At 38.2% G+C, this 22,334-nt stretch overlaps 1 protein-coding gene across 3 annotated transcripts in view; it reads left to right on the plus strand.

The window, feature by feature from the left end:
• The window catches only part of BEGAIN (brain enriched guanylate kinase associated), a 145,659-nt gene extending 124,127 nt beyond the window's left edge, over window positions 1-21,532 (plus strand). For all 3 annotated transcript variants that reach the window (XM_065755679.1, XM_065755676.1, XM_065755678.1), the window contains 3 exons: window positions 13,490-13,597; window positions 17,022-17,105; window positions 20,159-21,532. In XM_065755679.1, the coding sequence (XP_065611751.1) occupies window positions 13,490-13,597; window positions 17,022-17,105; window positions 20,159-21,532 (1,566 nt within the window). The remainder of the gene's footprint in view (window positions 1-13,489; window positions 13,598-17,021; window positions 17,106-20,158) is intronic.
• The last annotated feature ends 802 nt before the right edge of the window (window positions 21,533-22,334 follow it).

Consider the following 22,334-nt stretch of genomic DNA (forward strand, 5'->3'; position numbering starts at 1 on the left):
GAATAAGCAGAGCTTTTTAGTGCGCTTCCACATTAGTACATTTCTCTCAATGTATTCTTGGTAGCTGAAGAGCATATTTAAACTCTACTCTTAAAACAATACAAAAACAAAAAAGATCTTTTGACAGGAAGCATTTCAAAAAGACCTGTAAATTAGATGTCAATACTGAAGTAGTATATTCAATATATCATACTTTGTAGAACAACGTGAAAATGATAAGGAAAACAAAAGACAATAGTCACAAACCAAGAGTGAGGTGCTGGAGCAGATCCAAAGAAGGGCAACAAGGCTTGTGAAGGGCTTGGAGGATACGTCCTATGATGATCAACTGAAGAAACTGGGGCTGTTTAGCCTGGGGAAGAGGAGGCTGAAGGGGACACCTTACTGCTCTTTTCAAATACCTGAAAGGTATTATACAGTAAGAGCTGAGTTGTTCTCTTCTCACTGGTGACAGCACAAGGGGAAATGGCCTCAAGTTGTGCCAGGGGAAGTTTAGGTTAGATATCAGGATAAACTTATTTACAGAAAGAGTTGTTAAGCACTGGAATAGGCTCCCCCAGGAGGTGGTTGATTCACCATCCCTGAATGTGTTTAAAAACCATCTGGATATGGTGCTCAGGGACATGATTTAGCAGTGGGTTTTTAGGGTGGTATGCTTAGGTTGCAGTTGGACTTGATGATCTTGAAGGTTTTTTCCAACCTGAGCAATTCTATGATTCTATATTTCTGGAGCAGTGCCTTTGGTTTTGTGGATGGATTCTCTTTCCCATTCCTTCTTTCCCAAACATTATGATTATAAATAAATAAAATTTCCCCTGAATCAGCATCAATCAGCACTGTTCTCAAGAACAAGTCTTATTCTTTCTCCTCCTTTTTCTGGTTGCTTCAAGTGACTAACATCCTTCCCAGTATTTACATTTCCCATAAGCAATAAGGCCTTATTCTTCACAGTGAGAGAGGATTCAGTTCTGTCATCTAAATCTCCTTTTCTAAATACCACAGGATAGTTTACACACCAGGCTCTAACCAGTGTCCCTTTATATTACACTGGCAGGAAGGAACTAGCTGTCAAAGTATTTCAGCATCCTTGATTGAATGCTTGTCTTACCAGGGAAGGGAAAAAACAAATCATTGAGAGGACAAATTGAAAACAATTCACATTAACATTATCTGTTTACCAGGAATTTTTCTTTTGCTTTAGGGTTCTTTTGAAGAGTTGATTGCTGTTCCTTCCTTTATTTTTTCTAGAGAGATGTGTCTGAAAGTAAAATAATTAGTTAAAAGCAGTAATTATCTTTCATAGAGACTTCACTAGACAAACATCACAATTCAAAAAGAGATCCAGTTTGTTGAGACTGGAAGCTCATTACAAGCAGAGTTTCTGTCTCCGATGCAGAAGAATTTTACTTAAAGCTGGCTGCCATCTAACTTCTAAATGCAATGGAAACTACGACATTCAGCCAAGTGTCTCAGGTAGTACTCTCACAAAAATATACCTTTTAAAAATTCAGCAGCCTACACAATCTTCCATATAAGAGTCCTAAAACCATTGGCTGAGCCAAGTCCCAGCTATGTATTCCAAGCTAAATTAAAAGTACATATTAATGTCTTCAGCTTATGTTTATTTTAAATGACTCTTGAATGTTGGGATAATTCTGAAAGTTTGTACAAGATTTATATATCTGAACTTCCAAGAGGTCAAGGGTAGAATAGGGTAAATGGAGTTCAAACAAAGCAGAAAATTATGAGTTTCAGCTACTGGAAAATTAAATCACAGGAATATATATAATGGAAGCTAGCATGTTTTTATGAAAAAACATGTTAAAAATACAGCATACGTTCTTTAACAAAGTCAAACATTAGTAAGAAATGACAAGTACCACTTACATGATTCTCTTTAAAAAATGATGCATATGCAGTATGCAATATTGCATGACGTGAAAACAAAAGCAGTAGGTAGGTCAGCTACAAAAATATTAAAAGCCACCTCAAAGTATTAGCAGGCACTTGGCCATTTTTGTTCTAAAAATAAGTATTTTCAGAGTCATCAAGACGGCCCAGTACAGTTCTCAGGATTAATCAGTGTTTTCAGATGAGTCCTAAAAGTAAACACGTAATTACTGTTGGTAAAATTGAATTAAGAAGGATTTGCAACATTGTTAAATAGTGATAAGTAAATCATTCAGAATAACCTGTACCATTCAGTCAAAACATATTTCCCACAAACAGCAAGAGGTATATATTCTTTGGAGATGCTCATATCCAAACAGGAGGGAAGGGGATGTGGAAGGAAGGGCCTCACTATGGAAAGCAGTAACAGGAAAAGTCAGCGACTCTGTAAGTCAGACTTGTTAAACAATTTAACATCAGCTTCCAGCAGCATGCCATGACAAAGGTGACAAATACAGCTTTTGTATAACCATAGAAATAGTGCAGAGAGTAGAATGGTGGTTTTGCTGCAGTTTCAGTCAAGGAAAAATCCAGTTTCAAGACAATGAATGAAGTTCAGATATAAATCTTTTAAAGGTTGTTGAAAGTCACTCAAGCTGACTGACAGCTTAAGACTGAGAAGCAAAGGAGCTTGTTCAGCAAGATACTCAAGGAGCCCACTTGTTTAGTGTGACAAAGAAACACTGACTTGTATTACTGTCTTCACAAGAAGAAAATGCTAAATATTAGACAGCTTTTAATCAGACTAAACAAGAACAATGACAACACTTGGGAACCAAATCTGTTCAAATGGGAGAGAGTCTGCTGTCTGTAAATGCAGAGGCACAGATCTACTGTTTTCCCTGGAAGTAGCACATGCTCCATTTGTAGGGGTTTTCTGATCAGAACTGATATGGCATCAGTTTAATGTCTCAGCTGAGTGCATGCTAGATATGTAATCCCTTCACACGGTTCTTCCCTGTGGCAGTTACAGATCCAGAGAAGTGCTTCAGTCATGAACTGTTGGGAAATACAGATTCAACTCTTATCTCTGCTAAATGGGATTTGTATGGCATCAAGACAATCACAGTAATTTAATTTAGTAGTTGGGTAGAGATAGTGATAGGAGGATGGTTGGACTAGATGATCTTATAGGTCCTTTCCAACCTTATGAACTTATGAACTTATGAACAGTATAACTTCATTTTACCTAGTTTTATGTGTCTAAAATCTAGATGTCTATTTAGCAAGCAAATGTCTGAATCATTTTTACCCTCAGCAAACTCCAGCAACCAGAAGCAGGCACCTTTGGAGAGCTACTCTCTGACCATCTTCAAAATAATCACTATGCAATGAGGAATTCACTCATGCTTTGAATAAATCTCTGTGCTGACTGAAGAAAGCCAGGCAGGTGACGAGCTTGTGCTTGGACACATAAAAAAGGAAAGGCTTCCCTTAGCCACTCCTGAAGAGTATATTATTATTGGTAAGCTGCTGTGAAAATAATACCTTAGTGGCTTAATATTATTAGGAGCTGTGTGAATAGCTACGATATATGTTATTAAGAAATCATGGTGTTCAAGTTTTTGCAAAGCACTATACTGAAAGACTTAATCCTGAGATACCATAGGAAAACATTCAGAATGTGAGCCAGACTTCTGGATGCCACAAAGAAATACTGAAAATACTGACTTCATGTACTCTTTCCTTAATGGCAAAGAATGCTTAAAAGACTTCTGAAAAAAAAAAGGTTGTCTTTTTTCCTTATTTTAAGTGCTTATTTTTCATCAGTCTGTCTTGCAGCATGGAAATAATTATTGTCAGCACAGCTGGATAGAGCTGATAAAGGACTTTATCAATGAGGACTGTGGAGTTACAGTATAATGCAGGATAGTTAAGGAGACAAATGAAATTCTAGCATAGCTCTGAAATGGCAGAGAAGAAAGTACAGCCAATTAAAGTTAACAGTAGATTGATACGGAAATCCCCTCATAACATGGAAGGAAGGTGTGACATTTCTTCTGAGTGAAAAACAGAACTTCTCTCATCTACACAAATTCTGAAGACAGCTGTCCAAGGGACCACCCTAAACAGTAAGGCAAAGAACACGCAGCAGTGAGTTTCCTGTCTGCTTGTAGGAACAGATCCTTCCACAAAGATGTATCCTTATTTTATTTTCTTTGGATTTTATCCCAGCACTCGCATGGGGAGGAAATGTTGCACTTCCTTTATAGCAAAGCTTAAACTGTATGCTGAGAGATCCAGTCTGCAGTCTTTCCTCATACAAGTAGAACTTGTTCCTGAAACACTCAGCAGCAAAAACAGTGGCCCTCCTATGAGGATCAAATGTGAGTATTCCCAACAAAGCCTTGTGTGACCACACCATGCAGCAAACTTCAGCCTGCTATTCTTGCTCGGGCCTGCACAGTTTACCAGTAATTCTGAAAAGCCAGTGCTAAACTCATGTCAAAAAGCACTACAATAACCACCACCAAAATAGTGGTGTTTTGTGCAGAATGCTGCATCAGGAGGCAGATGAGACTTGAATAACCCATCAGGTAGGTTGGAAGCAAAATTCTGCCTTTGCTCAAGCAATTTACATAATGACTTTTTTCCCTTTCAGACTTTTTTTTCTAACTAGTTATTTAATATAGTCATTACACTTGGGTTTGGCAGTTTGAATTGGACTGGTGCCAAAAAGGCACTGTTTAGCAGGGTCTGAGGTTGGGTATTTGAACAGGGCATTTTACTTCAACCAATTTACTTCGTTCGCCTTCAAAACAGATTGTGGGGATTTTCTCACAATGCTCTCAAGGAGCTTAGATTGATTGGAAAAAAAATAATCAAATTGCTTTATACACCATGAGATTTTACATAGTAAACAGCAGATATATTTTTAATAAAAATGAATGAGCTGATTCACACAGAAAAGGCTCGAGTACATTATGATTTTTCTCTGTGCTGTACTTGCAGTTTTTCACCCAGTTTACCAAATCTTTCCAATGTCTCAGCCAATGTTTCAGTGTGTGTATTAAATACATTTAAGAGATAAGAAGAGCAGAATATGCAGGAGATATACATGCTGGATACAAACATGCTTATAAGGATCTATTTCAACAAGAACAAGAGCCCTTAATGTGAACTGAGACATTCAAGAGACAGAAGTCTAAATTATAACAGCAACAGGAATAAGATCAGTACCCTGATTATCCTGAAGTCCTCTTAGAGAAGACAAGCACAGTAAGGAAGGCAGAGCAGCCCACAGCGGCCTGATCCGAGCTGGGCAGACATCACAGAGTAGTGCTTGGGTGCAATTCTGGGTCTTCACAAGCCTCATAGAATCAAAGAACAATCAAGTTGGAAGAGACTCATAAGGATCATTGAGCCCAAACTCCTGTCTCTGCACAAAAATAGGTCTTAAGCAATTGAACTCTAGTATAAGGCTACAGAGGAAGATTCAGCCTTGCCACAGTAGTGCAATCATTCAGAGCAAGCTTTTGTGACAGGGAAATATGTTAATTCCCAAAAGAGAGCATTTAGCTAAACAGTTATTTTAAGACAGTAATTAAATTCATTTTTCTTTTAGCTATCTAATTAATCAGAAAAAAAAATATCAAAAGGTGACAGGAAATGTGAACTTAAAAATTTCTCGACCTGAACAAAGTATGAAAGAGCAAAGTACCATTAATAGTCTAACCTTACTTTTGTTTGGTTGGGAAATTGTATTTGCTTAGGTAGTTAACTCCAACTAGAACGCATTAATGTATTAAAATTATTAGCAACTAATACAAATTAATACAAGATTCCAAATCCAAAATTCCCCATTTTCTTTCCTAGGCCATTTCATTTCCTTAGTCAGAGAAATTAATGCATTTTTCTCTTTCTGATCCATTTAAGTAGAGCCTAAGCAGCAGTCCTTTTCCAGTAATTCCTCCATGGCCACAGGTGAACCTGTGTGGCTAGAAATTTGAGCACTAAACAATCAGTCATTAGAGTGACAGCTCCGAACCTAATATGCGTGGTCTGAAGTAACGGCACTTCCTGTTTTATATCCATTCACATAATAATTATTTTTCTCTTTGCAAAATATGTTTATTTTTTTATTACTAATAGATCAACTGAAATTGAGCTTTCCTTTCTTCTAATTTTACACTGATTATACGACTGTTTTTATAATCTGCTAGATAAAATTACAAAATAATAATAAAATAAAAAACTAAACGGTGTTAACAGCAGAAAACCAAGACCTTATCTGAGCCAACCCTACCTCATACAGCTGTCACTTCCTTTTTCCTATGTGTACATCATAAGAAGGGCCTGTCATGTTGGAATAATCTTGTTGCCACTATCTTCTCTGTGTGGAAGAACTCCAACATGGCATAGATTTTTTGCCATAGGTAAGGCCTCAGGCACAGGACATATCATCAACATATTTTCTCTGACCTCCCCAGGAAAGTGAGAATATTAAAATCTGTAATATACCATCAATTTGTCTCTGAAAAATGCAACCTTGCCTGCGCCCTTGGCAGCCTGGAAACAGAAAATCACTTTCAATAAATATATACCATACCATAGAATAAATATAATGAATTAGTCATTACCCTTTACCATAATGTAACAGCATTCCTAAAAGCCAGTATTGAAGAGGAGCTGAGACAAGGATGAGTGTCCTGGGGATTACTTTAGTAGGAAGCAAAGACAAGGCAGTGTCACATCCTGAAGTACAGTCAGGATGCTGCCACAGTCTGCATAAGTCCCAGTAGGTTCCTGTCAGTTTGGTTGTTACCTGGCAAAAAACTACAAAATAAATTAGCAAAATTTTGCATCTTTTTCTCTTGTTGTTTATAGCAATGTTGGTATGATCTTAAACTTTGTGTTTAGTAAGACCAGGGGTGAACAGCTCTTTTGGATACTTATTTTTATGTTAAAACAAGACACTCAAAGAAGTAAAATGGAAAATGCAAGAGGCATCAAATAGTGCTCCCAAACAATCATAGAATCATTAAGGATGGAAGGATTTCCGAGTCCAACTAACAACCCATCCCCAGCATGCCCTATAACACATCTCTCAGTGCCATGCTTAACCTATTCCTGAAAACCTCCAGGGATGGTGATTTCATCACCTCCCTGGGAAGCCTGTTCCAACAATAATCAGTACCAAACTCTATTCCCCAAGGTTCTTGTCATAAACTGAGTTCAGCTGGCACAGATTCCTCACTTATTGGAAACTCTTTTGCCGTTCTTATTTCTTGTTCTTGTGTTGTCATTTCACAACTTTTAGTACAGTTTCTGCCCATGGGTGCAATTGAGGGCAAGTGGCGATATCCGTAGCTGGTCTCTCAGCTCACATGTAAAACCACGCTGCTCCAAATCATTCATAAATGCACACATACACAATCCCATTATCTGTCATAACAAGATGAACTGCAGAGGAGAAACTAACATGCAGTAAAGCTTAAAAACATTAATTGTTTCAGAGAATATTCAGTCATGTCTGCAAATCTGAACCATATTTTGCTTTTTTATGATTCAATTGATAAAACATAAGTTATGCATATGGCCTATGGGGTAGCTTTGTCAATAGAACAGCTGTTAACTTTAGGACTTAGAATAGAAAGAAAAAAACAAATAAATAAAGGTCCTTCCACAATTATTTCTCACTCTTGTTTTACTTACTTTCTTGGATATGTCCCTGGACTAATGACTCCACCAACAACCCGGTTTCTATATATGATTCTACCAGCAAGCTAAGAAGTCCCTTGGTTCATACACTTTATTTCAAAGTTGTGTCTTGACCAGCAGAGCATATGACACACCTGGATAGGAAGAAAACTACACAAAAGCTTGAACCGAGCACGCTATTACCCTCTGCAGCAGTGAAAAGTCTCCACATCTGGTGGGACAGACTATTGTGTGTTCTTCCAGCCTTCAGTTCTCCAAGGAATGAGTATTTTTTATAGAACTGACAGGTTCTATAAAGCAAATTCATCCTCCCTCATCATCAAAATACTGCCATTGAACAATCACTGAGAATGCATGGAGTATCTGGACACCCATTCCTTGTGATAGATTACACATTCTCACTTCACATTACTCATTATTAGTGATAACTAGATGCTGCTGTACTGACGCCAGAAAACAGGCATTCACATGCACCAAGCCTAACCTGAGGTCTCACTGAAGTCTTGACATATTCAACATATATTTATTCACTACTTTATTGGAACCTAGGGGTGTATTAATTATACATTAAATCTTTGCATATCAATAAAAACACTGGCATTTATGGCAGATGTCATTATTTGCTAATAACAGGATATGAAAATATCAAATATCTTAAAAAAAAAAAAATCTCTATACTTGCTATCACATCAGTCATGTGAGGTATGATGGCCTTAACTGCTCACAAATCTTACAGAAATCACAGAATAGCCTATGTTGGAGGACCTCTTGGTCCATCTGCTCCAGACCCAAAGCAGGGTACCCAGGGCCTGGTGGTTTTGGGAGATATCCAAGGAGGAGACCACATTCTCTCTGGGCAGCCTGTGCCAGTGCCGTCACCCACACAGTAAATAAGTCCTTCCTGATATTGAGATAGAAACTCCAATGTTTCAGTTTGTGCCTATTGCATATTGTTCTATTTCTGGGCACAGCTGAAAAGGGCTTGGGTCCCTTCATATATTTATGCAGACAGATAAATTCCCTCCTGAGACTGGAGCTGAGACTGTTCCAGGCTGAACAGGCTCAGCTCTGTCAGCCTTTCCTTACAAGTGAGGTGCTCCAGGACCCTAATAATCTTTGTGCCCCTTAGCTAGATTCCCTCCAGGTCTCACTTGGACTGAGGACCCAGAACTGGACAAAGACAGAAAAAGTTCTGACTGTATTCCACATCAAAAACCTTGCTGGAAGCATCCATCCTTTGATGTCTAGATCCTAGGCATAACTGTGCCACTTCGGTGGTATTTGTGACAGAACATGTCTCTCCCTCTTTCTTTCTGCCATTCAGTAAGAGACATTTCCAAAGGAATGCTGCTGGCCTGCCTTAATGTTTGGTCACTGCTGTGACTACTTATTCTCATGATAGCATTGAAACACTATCCACTGAATTGTTCTTTACAGGAGCATCAAGAACAGATTTACTTTGCCACGTCTGAAAAGGATTGTCATGTCCACAGAGCAGCATTGCTCATTTGCTAAACTGAGACTGACTTCTAAAGATATGTACACATACCAGAGCTCCCACAGAACAGCAAAGGAGACAGCAAGCAGCCTGGCCCTGATTGAGAGGCTGACATCAGTGTACTACAGAACATTCTGCCACTGAAATACAGGAAAGCACTGAAGGGATACCAAAACATTACTGGAGAGACAATCAGTTTTATTGCATCTTATCTGTTTGTGCTGAAGGACTACAGTAGGAGCTTTTGTGGATCTATTAACATTCAGAAAATGCCACAAGCAAATCCTTTCATTTGTCACATTCCAAAATACACTTATCTATTAAGTATTTCATGTTGCTACAACCTATCAAAAAACTTCTTTCACCCCACTTACACCATTAATAACAGATACAGAGACCAGACAATAAGTTTTTAAAGTCACACCTTACATTTTTCTTTATCTCTGATTGTACGAGGGGTATTTTAGCTATGTTAGATACAAACTACAAGAAAAATGAGCTTCTGGAGATCTTTACCAATTGAGGGATGAACAATCAACAACCACATGAAATTTAACAAGAGCAAGTGCTAGATTCTGCACCCAGGACAACCCTGGATATATGTGCAGACTGGGGAACAAGAGGTTGAAGGGTAGCCCTGCAGAATGGGATCTGGGGGTTCTGGTTGATAACAAGTTCAATCTGTGCCAGCAGTGTGCCCTAGCAGCCCAAAGGGCCATTCAACACCCCCTGAGGTGCACCAGGCCCAGCACTGCCACTGGGTTTTCCCACTCTTCTCTGCACTGTGCAGCCTCATCTGTGGTTAGGTCAGGTGGAAATCAGGAAAAGGTACTGCCCTAGAGGGTGGTGGGTATGGAACAGGTTGCTCAGGGTAGTGAGCACAGCCCTGAGCTGCCAGAGTTTAAGGAGCATTATGACAATGCACTCAGACATAGAGTTCGGATTTGGGGTGATCCTGTGTGGAGTCAGGAGTTACACTTGATGATCCTTATGTGCCCCCTCAAACTCAGAAAAGTTTATAGCTCTATCATTTGATCCTTTGAGAAAAAGTAGGTATCCAATTCCTTCATCAGGAAGGACGTGAGCAGGAGGCAGCAAGTCTCACACTAATCATGGATTAGGAACAAAAGCCATGAGCACTTGATTCCACAACACCAGTATCAGAACTGTGCACTGGAGCAATCCAGCAGTATGAATTTGGCCTGACTCAGATGTGGGCACATGATTGCAGTTCTGGTGAATTAGTCACTGTGTACTGTACTCTCTTATGTTGGCTCTGTGCTGGGGAGAAGGCCAGGGCAAGACACATTGAGCTGACTCAACAAAAATTTCTGAACAAAGACACAAAGCATTTTGGATCACACTTCAGGAGTCCTCAGCCCAGCTGCAAGCCATTGGCATATCAATAACCTCATTAACTTGATCCATTCCTGAGTTTTAGGAGATAGGTTGCAAGCACCTGCAGAATAGAGAGCAGTGCCAAAAGAGAGAGGAGAGGTCACCAGCACTGCAGCACCTAACAGCAAGCATCTAACAGCTGCAAAGCACAAAAAAGGTCTGCAGAAGGTGGTTACAAGTAAAATAAGCATCTCCATTTCTAACGTGTAATCATAGCATTGATATTACGATTCCTGTCCTCCTTCCATCCCAATCCAGCACTTATCCTCAGTGCTGAAATAACAATTGTCAGACTGCAACTGGAGAGCTCTAAGTTGCAGCTCCCAGTAGTCCTTTCAATGCAGTGATCCAACACTATCATGCCATATCTACCAGCTGCACTGTTTTCCCCAAGGTAATCTCAGAGTTAAGCTGGTGTGCCATTGTTGCCTCAAATGTGCCACAATAACCCCTGGCTGAAACCCTGGACTTTCAAAGTTGGGGACACCAGGACATCAAGTATGTGGTCAGTGTACCAAAGCCTTTCAAGATCCTGTTCATCCCTAAGCTACCTCATTTTGCTGCAGTGTGACGAACTCCCTGCTTATGTCAACAGCACTTTTAAGAGAAAGATGCTAACACACACTGGTGGAAAACACTGGAGTAGCCTTTTTTTCTCATCCCCCTCCTCCACAGCACTTCTGAGATGCCTGTGATTTGGTGCCTACCTCCTGACATAGAGAGTATACATTTGGATAGATTTAAATTATATTCAGTCAGATACAAAATCTGGAAAATGTTGGCCCAAAAGCTTCAGTAACAAATAAAATGAAACAAAAATTCAGTCAATTCAGCATTACGTAATGCAATGGAAAGTGCTGTTTCCAGAGCCTAAATGTGATGCTTTTTTATGAATTCTCTCTGTGGTAGAGCTCATAAATCCTTGTCAGACAATCTTACCTGAACAGTAAAAGATATTAAGGCAAGTTCCATTTGGTTAGACAAGAGCAGCACTCATTGAAATCAGACTTAGAGCAAAAGACAGATCATCTGCCCTGGCACTGACAACAACTTTTCATTCAAGGATTGACAAAATCTTCTATACAAAATGTTACTTGGAAAACTAACTCCATGCTCAGTGGACCTGGATCCTTTAAAATCATAAAACAATTTAGAAAACAGAACAAACATGTTTTTCCAAGGTATTTAGGTAGTTGGAGATGCCAGTATAGCACTTGTCTACCTCATTACATAGCTAAATACGTTTGCAAATGTAGTCTTCAATCACTCTCAAATTTCTAGAGGTGCACAGATGTCCAGGAGGTTTACAAAGTGCCTAGCTGTTTAGTTCTCATTAAAATCAATGACAGTTAAGGGCCTTATATAAAACCACTTCGATCTGCCTAATTAGAAAACATGGCCTCTAAAATCGTGCATCTTGTACAAACCAGTGAGGCTGGAGCTCCTGCAAGTTCTTCAAGCTACACTTTGGTTTTCCAGGATAGTACCCAGGCAACCTGCAGGAGCACTGGTGAGCTGATCAGAGATCCTGACAACAGGAGAGGTTTGAGTTTTGAGATATGATCAGCCTTCAGGAGTAGGAGCAGACTGCCCCTAGAAAATAGAAGCATTAAAATAGCGTGGCATTAAAGGTGATCTTAAAATAAGTTAGGCCAGACCTTCACAACAACCCATCAAAGATATCTGCACTGTTTATAGCAAGCTATGGGTTCACTTAGACCATTTTAGGACATATTTTTCTCTAAACAGCAGCTTATGATGAGTTGCCACGTTTAATTTAATCACTCTTCTTTAATGTATCTTGGTGTTTTGCAGCTAGATAATTAACTTTGATATCCATTTGGTGACTTCAAGGCACAAACTCCCTTTGCTTTCAACTATCTGACAGCGCAGAGCATGCATTGATAGAAGACTTTCGTGTCACCCTGGCAATATGGCATTTGGTAAATTTCAGTAGCTAATACTATCAGCCTGCTGGAGAAAATCTTTCACAAGTTACTCCAGCGAGATAAGAATGGAAAGCGTGATTGTGAACGTGTCACTGGAGCAATTTCATAAAATGAAACAAATGTACACTGAAGTTTACCCTAATTTCTGTTCTTATCATAATGCTCCTTTCTAAAACAATCCTCTAGATAACTGGCAAACCTTCATATTATGGTCTTGTACAGCACAGAGCACAAGGCAGTTGCCTTGATCCCAGGTAGGACATACAGAAGCTACCATACATTTTAATGGTAATGTAAGTCTAAAGGCAGGGTTATATATTTTTTACACATGAGGTGGTGTAATAAACACAGCAATATGAAAATGGGACAGAAGAGGGGGAGGACCATTGGCACTTCAATTTCCTTCTAAAATCTTTGTCTTTATAATGAAAGGTTACATCCTACTGGTAACAAGATTAAATTCATGAGCAGCAAAAAGTTTGAATCAGATTCTTATTATCCCATTGTGGGTCACCTTCTTCTAGCATACACACTAACTCCGCAATCAGGCAAATATTCATCTTGAGAAATGAACAGACAGGACTTCTAAAACAGCCATCACAGACGACAACAACAACAACAAAAGGCTCAGGCACAGCTACATTCATTTTTAAATACTGCTCTTCCACGTCATTGAGAATGGGAGTTAATATCATAACTTAAACATGCAAAAGCCAATAGAGGCTCAAGAGCCTTCTAGATAAGAAACTGGAGAGTAGTGAATGAGGAACAGCTGAAGTTCAACTGAATTGTTTTTCACAAGCTAGCTAGAGCATTTCGTGGCAGTGCTTAGTGTGAGTTTAATTTGAACTCCTTTCTTTCAAAGTACATTGCCTCATCTGTCGAGTGAAAATAGCAAAAAAAAAAAAAAAGTAGAAATATTGTGTAGTATTGATCTGTTGTGCTTTTCCTTAGGTTTGAGAATGACATCAAGCTTTGAGAATTTGAAATATTTTGACAATAGAAAATACTGACTACTCGATTTTCTACACAGGGTCAACATTATGAAGAGGAAAAGCGGGCCTTGAGCCATGAAATAATTGCACTTAATAATCACCTAATAGAGGCCAAGGTGACAATAGATAAGTTGTCAGAAGACAATGTAAGTATTTAATTATGGATATATCTTGAAGTTATGATCACTAATAAATTAGGCTATGCACTTCTTATGCAATTATAGGAACTTCTTACTGCTTATATTAAATATAACTGCCACCTCTATAGTTAAAATGTGATGTTCCCATCATTTTGTAATTTTTACTGTTCTTTGGTTATGGAGACTTCATTGATTTTTTTCTTCCTTATGTCTAACCTAAAACTGATGAAAAAGTTATTCTAAGAAATAGTGATATTTTCACAAGTTTACCATACCTTCCAATCTAGCAGACTTGTAGAAGTGTATTCAAACATGAAGTAAGGACATGTCATCATTGGGGATTCTTCATGAAGCTTGTAGGCACACGATAGAGCCCTTCATTTCCCACAGTTCCTCAGATCTTTTTGTCTTTGCTTACTGCTGTGGAATAACCAGCATAAATGAGCTCTACTATTAGAGTAGGTAAGATTGATGCAGTCTGGTTACTCAGATTATTGTCAAGTTCTCCCCAGCTATGGTTCACACTTACCCTGACTCTGTGAAATTAATCAGGGAATATATTTTGTGATTGGCATCTTGCATCTCATTAAACATCACAGGAACCCTTCATGTGTTCTGCAATAGGCAGTGAAGCTCATGAAATCCTTCAATGAACAAACCTAACAAAGTCAGCAAAGAAAGGAAACATTTAGTTCATTATTTTGTCATTCTTTGGAAGCTTAGTAACAACAAAAAAAAAATCACATGCAGAAGGTGCTTTTGTTATTGCTCATTCTTCAACATACTACATTCTCTCTTCCCACATTTCATATGAAACTCCTAATCTTAGCAGAAGGCATCTGATCCCATTAACTGTGAATTATGACGATGTGATTAACCACTTTCCAATAGAAACAAAGAGTTCACAATCTGATCTCTTCTGTCACAGAAATTGTGTTGAAACAGCCGTAGCTTCATAACAGTAGTATCTATAGCTAAATTAATCTGATAAATGCAACAGGCTAACTTTAGGTTTAAGAAACACAGGTATAAGGCTAGACTAGTTCCAGATGGTATCAGTAGAGTTATTTCAAATTTAAAATGAAAGGGAAAGAATCAGGGAAGCTTCCCCAGTAAGTATTCATGTATTCTGACTTCTTCGTGAAGCCAGTTTTAAGTCTACATCTGAAGAAGAGTTTTCAATATTGATAGTTTTTAAAAAGTAGCTCAGACTGATCTGGAATAGTGTGTTCTTCCTCCAAGACAGAATTATTGTGAACCACATTGAATATTGTTTTACAACTTAGAAACGTCAAAACCCAGTACTACTTATTCACTGTTGATCTCAATTCACAGCAAAAAAATCTGCCCTTCATTATGTGATGTCACTAATGAAAGTAAAAGAAAAATTCCAATGTTTAAAATAAAGAACAATAAAACGATTAATATTATACAATAAATCAAAGTGAATACTATGTTCTGATGGGAACATGCATTTTTCTTGAGAGTATTTCTTCCTCCAGATTTCTCCAACTATATTTCCTCTCATTCCTTTGCTGGACATGTAAAATGATACTTTTGATGCAAAAGTATATTTTAGATCACGAAAAAGCTTTTGGAATCTTAGTGTTCTAGATGCCATGGATATGGCTAGTCACCACCTGGGTAAATATTTAAGGCATAAAGTTACTCCAGCCAAACAGCATGAGACTGCACATCGAGAGCATAGCATGCATGGCACATCCAACTAGTAAGAAATTTTTTGTAGTAATTTTTAATGTAGATAAAATTAGAATCAGAGATGGTTTTTGTACTCTCCATGGCAACTGCTTCAGAGAAACAGAGCCTCACTGCTTTAAAGAAAGGATTCAATTGTGGAATGACTTCATTTTCATGTGCCATAGGAGAATTTGAGAATTTGTCTATGCTATACATTGTACAGCAAAACTGTATGAGCTTAATTGCATGTAACACATCAGAACCAAGCACACGTGCAAAAGATTTTGCTTCCAAATTCAATTCTAGGATTTCTAGTGTTTTGCATCTTTTTTCAGGAAAAAGATTGTGTGTACCGACATAAAATGTAGAAAATAAATTATATCTATTTCCTATGTAAATGTAAGGCAGAAAATATCATGTATAAAGCTCACGCAGATCCAAAAACACACATGTACATGAAAGTATTAAGGACCCTTGAATACAAAGTTATTCAGCTAATGATAATAAGAAAAATATTTTACTGGCCACATGCCTTATGGACTCCCAGGGACATCTTGTTGAACATCTTATTACTGAAATCTTTAAAGTCATAATTCTAAATAGAAGGAATTTCCACTTTTCCTTTCAACAGAAAATGTATCAACTTCTACAGGTACAAGTGGAACAGTAAAATGCAGCATGTGTTGTTATAACATCAGCAATGGAATAAACTCAAATAAATTCAATATTCAACATTTTTTCTTTAGAAATCTATCCTTATTTTCACAGGTTAACACAGCTTAGTGACCAAAGTGGTCAATTTTTTGTTCATCTTTCTAAATCCCACCCATGAAGTCAATTTGGAAGTCAGCTTAGTTTTGAATGGCACTTTGATCAGAAACAACATGTAACTCTTGGCCACAAGTACCCAAAGATACTGGTTAAAGGATATAGTTACAATCATATGTCTTAAATTAAACTAAGATGAAAAATAAGTTGAGGGTACATCTCTGTAAATAATTTTCCCATTAAGCAGGCTGTGGGAGCCATTCAATACAAATTAGTTTAAGCATCGTGTTTAAATTCTCTTTTTCTCTTTGTGAAATTCTCATGATAGCATCTTAGACAATAGAAGTGTGATGTTCTGTAGCACAGTATGTTTGCAGAGAAATTTAATGTATTTGTGTATTCATATTCTGGAAGATAAGTGGGGAGCCAAGAATCAGCAAAAAAATTTCATAAGACAAAGGATACTTAAAAAAAAAAAAAAAAAAAAAAAACAGAAAAATCGGTGTGTGAATATGAATTTCTCTCACAGTCTTCTAAGGTTTTTTTTCAACAGTTTTTCTAAAGTAGTATCTCAGTGGTGATATAGATAACACTCAGTACAAATCATCTGTTCTTCAATTTTTTTGTTGTTCAAAATATCATGTTTATTTTCACCCTCATAGTTCCATGCATGTTAACAGTATAAAGCCAATTTCCTAATGGTAAGTATTCATCTTTTGAAGTGCAGATTACTGTTCCATAGCTACAGTGTTTAATTTTTGGTAATTTTATCAACCTTCGTGGAACAAAGGGCCAAACTTCTCAGCATCACACAAAAAAAGAATGTTAATGAGTTTAAAAGTTTAAGCATGCTCCAAACTTCCCTCTGAAACATTTCTCAGGCATGGGCAAAAGCCACAAGCTGCAAACTTGAACAAACAGGATTTTTTTTTCCTTTTTTTTTTTCTTTTTCTTTTTTTCCTAGGAGCTCTATAGGAAAGACTGCAATTTAGCTGCTCAATTGCTCCAGTGCAGCAAGAATTACGACAGGGCACATAAACTTTCTGAGGTAATGTGACTAAACCTGATGAATATTTGAAGAAATAAATATTGTATGGATAATGGGTTGTTTTACACATATCACTTCCAGAATTTGTTTGCCCCTAAGGCTTTGATTTATTCATTTTTTTTCAACCTTTAAGCAGCCCTGGGGGTTTTGTGCACCTGCTGCTATTCTGTGTTCTGTGTAGCTGGGGAGGTGCTGACAAAATCACAGTCACTAATGGAACCTCAAGGTACTCTGCTATCCAATAGAATGTGTCTCTGCTGAATGTGCTGAATAGTAAAAGTTTTCACAAAACCAAAGTGGTGAGAAATCTAGGCTGCAAACTATTGGGGTCTGGGGGGGGTGAGTGGGGACATGATAGGCCACAATCAATTTTCCTCCTAAAGTTATTTTCCAGTCCAGTTAATTCTAAACCTGAATTTTAAAACAGAGTGGTGAATATCTTTTCTAAAACAACCATAGTACTGGCTGATTAAATTCCAAGGTATGAACTTTAATTAATAATCTTGACTTCCAAGAAAACTGACATGAGAAACAGACTCTTAAAAGGAGAGGAAAATGCTGTGCCAGTCAACAGGGCAATCTTTGGAGATGCAGAACCCTCCTCCAAGCAGTAACACCTTCATCACATATTGTTGAAGGTCACAGAGAAAAACCTTCCCTTGATCAATCTCATCAGGTTGCTCACTCCCAACAGTGACCTCTTTTGTGCACTTCTGTGACACTAACATGCAAAACCAAATGTCAGCCATTTCTAAGCCACTAGATTGAATAAGGGCACTAAACAAATCTGACAAGGATTGATCAACATTCTTCCATTAATGGGCAATGATTTCCTGGATCTGAAGCAAAATCTCCAAATTTACCACTATTCTGTTCCCATTATTTTTCCTAGTGGCTGTCTTTACTTAGCAATTTATATCTAGGAGTCATCACTACATTACTCATACCAAAATCCTCCTACCTATTAGTAAGAATTAGGATCATAAAGGTACTTAGCAGTTCTCTTGCAGAGAGTCATCACAAACTGGGATCTCCCCACAGTTTCACAGACTGTTATGCACTTAATTAAATGGGCAGTCTTCACTCTCAACTCAGAGTATTTGTCAATGCACAAGTGTAAACATATCATCACCGTCAATAAATTCATTACAAGTACAAATATTGCCAGAAAAAGTATTGTGCATTATCAAGAAACCCGAACAACTGCACAATATAGTAATGACAGCAATATCATTTTTGTAATTCCAGATTCCAGTACAATAAGAAAAGTAATATTTCTTTTAATAAATCTCATAATATAAACAATGTGTACAAAATAGACCCAAAAGTAGTGTTAAATGAAACTAAATATTAGCTTCCCTGCAGAACAATTTCACATTAAATGAACCGTATTTCTTTTCCTCACTTTTGTCACTATTTACAGCAGCCCTATTTACTTACTGTTTATTCAATCTTTGTTGCATCTGTACTTACTATGACTAATAATTCTGTCTGCCAGCAGACTGACAATCTTGTACTCTTTATTTCCAGTGGAAGATATATGAGCTAATTATCAGCATAATGATTAATCCAAAATACCATAGAAAAAAACACTCATCCTACTCCACAGTAACAAGAATGTCATTTCACAATATACCATATTCTGAATGCACTGAATTTTGGGGATTAAAGCATCTTTCAAGCACTTTCCAGGGAAGTTAAAATAGAAACCCCATACGTTATACAATGCGAGATCACTAGAAGCAGTAGACAACTTGAATTATTCTTGCCTAAAGAGAGGTGCTGAGGGAGACCACTTTGATATTTTTAGGGTTGTCTCTAGAGACAAAGTTAAGGAGTGTGTGTGAAAGTTGTGGCTAAAAGTGTAACCACTTGCTATTTGATAATGAGAATTTTTATATCTACTTGAAAGAAAAACATAGAGCTGAGAAGATTTCAGCCAAGAATTCAGGGACTATTTTCTTAAGTGGAATAAATCAACCTAGATATCAAAGTAGTTAACCCAAAGTCACAAATCCAGTTGCAAACTTAGCCCAAACATGATCTCCTTGGATTTTCAGCAAGAAACACTGAGTCAGCAGTTGTGCAGCACTCTTATGCAGTATCAATGGTAGAGATATGAAATGAGCAAGGCCAAAAGAAATATAGCCAGTATAATGCTTAGTTGTTATTGTGTAGGATTTACCTACTGTGTTTTTAGAGATGCACCGCAGTCTCTCCCATTTTTCTCCAGAATCAGTCTGTTGCACAACAGAATTATTGACTAATTTTGAGTAGTCTACCATGGGAGTCATAATGCATCTTTGGATCATAGCTCTTATTTCAGCTGGTGTAGTAAGAAACCCCAAAAGAAGCCAACAGCAGCTGCTGGAAATGGAGGCTTATAAGGTTTGTCAGTCTGTGGTCAGATTGCTGGGACAAGGAATCTGTTCATTTGCTTCTTCTCAGCACAGAAACATGCTTGTCATTGCAACCAGTACTATTGCTGTAAGTGTCACTGACACCAACTTTCCCATCTCTTCAAATAACATCACTTATCAAATGTGACATTGAAGGGCAGGAGCCAATTTGGCAGAGGGCTAGAGGCAAGAGGAGCTCAAAGAAGGCCACGAGAACACAATATATCTAATCTTTTCTTTCCTCATCTCAGCAGAGACCTCCACACCCAGTCTTCAAATCACACACACTGACAGACTGGAAAATGTTGCTATAGGCTCTAATTTCCTATATGCCTTTTGAGAGTTGTTGTTTACAATGTTTTTAGATTGTTTTTATCCAACTAGAATTAATTTGGAATGGATCGTTTCAGTTTCATAAGAGAAGCAGATAAACACTTCTAAATGCTAAGTAAATAAATTAAGTTCATTTGATTACATTTGTTTTCAGAAATACACAGAGACTGTGGCCTTCACATTAGTCAAAGAACCATATCTGGTGAGCTACATAATATCATGAACTGCACTCATATGTCAATGTTGCACAAACCCAAGCAGATACCCATACTAATGTGCACACTTTTCTCCTATCCCCTCTACCATCTCTCTCTCTTACAGTTGCCATCAGACTTTCAGGAAAGAGTTAGCATCCACCTAGAAAAACATGGGTGCAGCCTTTCTGTCCCCTTGTGCCACACATCTTACGCTGATACCATACCCACTTGTGTCATCGCCAAAGTACTGGAGAAACCAGATCCAAATAGCTTGTCTTCACACTTGTCAAGCCCCTCCACGAGGGATCTCAATTTCCAGGATTCTGCTGGAAAACTCGGACAGAGGCCTCAGTACAAGTCAGACATCTACTGCAGTGACACCGCCCTGTACTGCCCTGAGGAGAGGAGGAGGGAGAGGAGACCAAGTGTGGACACGCAAGTGAAAGACGTGGGGTTCCTGAGGTCCCAAAACTCCACAGACAGTACTGTTGAAGAAGATGGTTTCCATTCCAGCTTCTCTCACGAAGCCTTCCCTGAGTACATTACCTCTTTACCGACCTCCAGCTCCTATTCCAGCTTCAGTGTCACATCTGAAGAGAAGGAGAATGCCCAAGCCAACACTATGACAGCCTCCCAGCAAGCGATCTACATGAGCAACCGAGATGAATTGTTTGAAAGAAAGTCACCTGCAGGTTATGAGCATCAGGGAAGCCCAAGGTTTGCCAAGTCAAAACCTGCACAGCACATGGAGCTTGCTGATGACAATGAGAACTCCCCCACTTTTACTAGGACTCTTCCTCCTTATGCAAACGAACCTTTTCATTTCTCAGCCATAACACCACAGCAGGCTTTAGCGAATCAGAAAATGAGGAATGAGTGCAGGAGTACCAACCTTTCCGAAGAAGACCTACCAGGGCGATGGAGGCAGTTGAGTGTGGAGGACATTGGTGCATACTCTTACAGGAACACTGACAGGCTATCACCCTGCAGCTTTTCAGAGCAGTATTACAGCAGCCCTATTAAAACAGGAGACAGTCGAGCAAGTCCCATCTATGCTAGTTACAAAGCAGATAGCTGCTCAGAGGGAGATGATATCTGCCAAAGCAGACTTGTGGATTCTTGCTTCCTGAGAACAGACAGTGGCCTGAACATTGACATCAGCACTAGCTGTAAACAGGACAAGTTGCCCACATACAAAACAAAAGAATCAAGAGACCAAAAAAATGAACGGATCACTGTCCAGTTATGCAGTAGCAAAAACATTGAAAATAGCCCAGTGTTGAAAAGAGAATATGTGGACGTGAGCCCCAACAGCTCTGCCGAGTCCCTCAATCACAGTTCGATAGAGGCTTCAGAAATCCACCAGTCTTCCATAGAGCAAGGAAGCCATTCGGGTATTCACAGCAAACAGCAGCAGTTTCAACGAACTGGGAGCACTGGTTTGAGTCGGAAGGACAGCCTTACAAAAGCACAACTATATGGAACCCTTCTGAATTAGGCATCTTCCAGAACTGCAATAAGACAACAAGCAAAAGAAAGCAAACCATGTTTGATACTTCGTGTGAATGTAAGGTTCTCAGAAATGGATTAGAAAATATATATTCATAATGGTACTATATGTTTGAAATTAAATCTCTCCAAAAATGTTATACAGCACTTTTCACTTAACATCCTTTCCACGTGGGAGACTGTCCCCTCCCCTCTTTTATAAACCTGAAATATTTTTATAAACAAAATGGTATTTATTAGACTATCCTAAGCTATTTGAGCAGAAATCTTTTCCCTTCAAGCAGGTTTCTTATTTATTTTTGTGCATGAGGCCATCTGTGCCTAAACTCTTGGAGGAAAAGGGTAAAACCATTATGGCAGTGAAAAAAACAAATCCACCTGATAAAACACTATAAACTTCATGTGAAAAACAAAACTAAAAAGAACGGTGAATTTGAAAAAGTATATTTTTAAAGAAAGAATGGAATTGTATCTTAAGTTATTTCATACAAATGTATTTATGAGTGACTAATGTATGCACAAAGTGATACCAATATTTTGTTCTTTTAATCCACTGTGTTTCTGCTTTCCTATTTTTCCTTGTATACTACCTCAAAAGTAATTGAGGGTTTCTTTGTCACATTTTCTGTAGGCTTGCATTTATATTGTCTAAAATGCATGCAGTGTCATAATTAATACTGTATTTTGCATTACTTAATAAAAGACACCAGTGGAGATATTTTGTTTGGTTCTTTATCCTTCATTAAAACATACCCTGGGCAGAAGCATATGAGCGTGTTCTGGATAGTATC

This window comes from Cyrtonyx montezumae, unplaced genomic scaffold (assembly GCF_038088225.1).
Source record: "Cyrtonyx montezumae isolate F1298 unplaced genomic scaffold, pur_monq_1.0 scaffold_10, whole genome shotgun sequence".
NCBI lineage: Eukaryota > Metazoa > Chordata > Aves > Galliformes > Odontophoridae > Cyrtonyx > Cyrtonyx montezumae.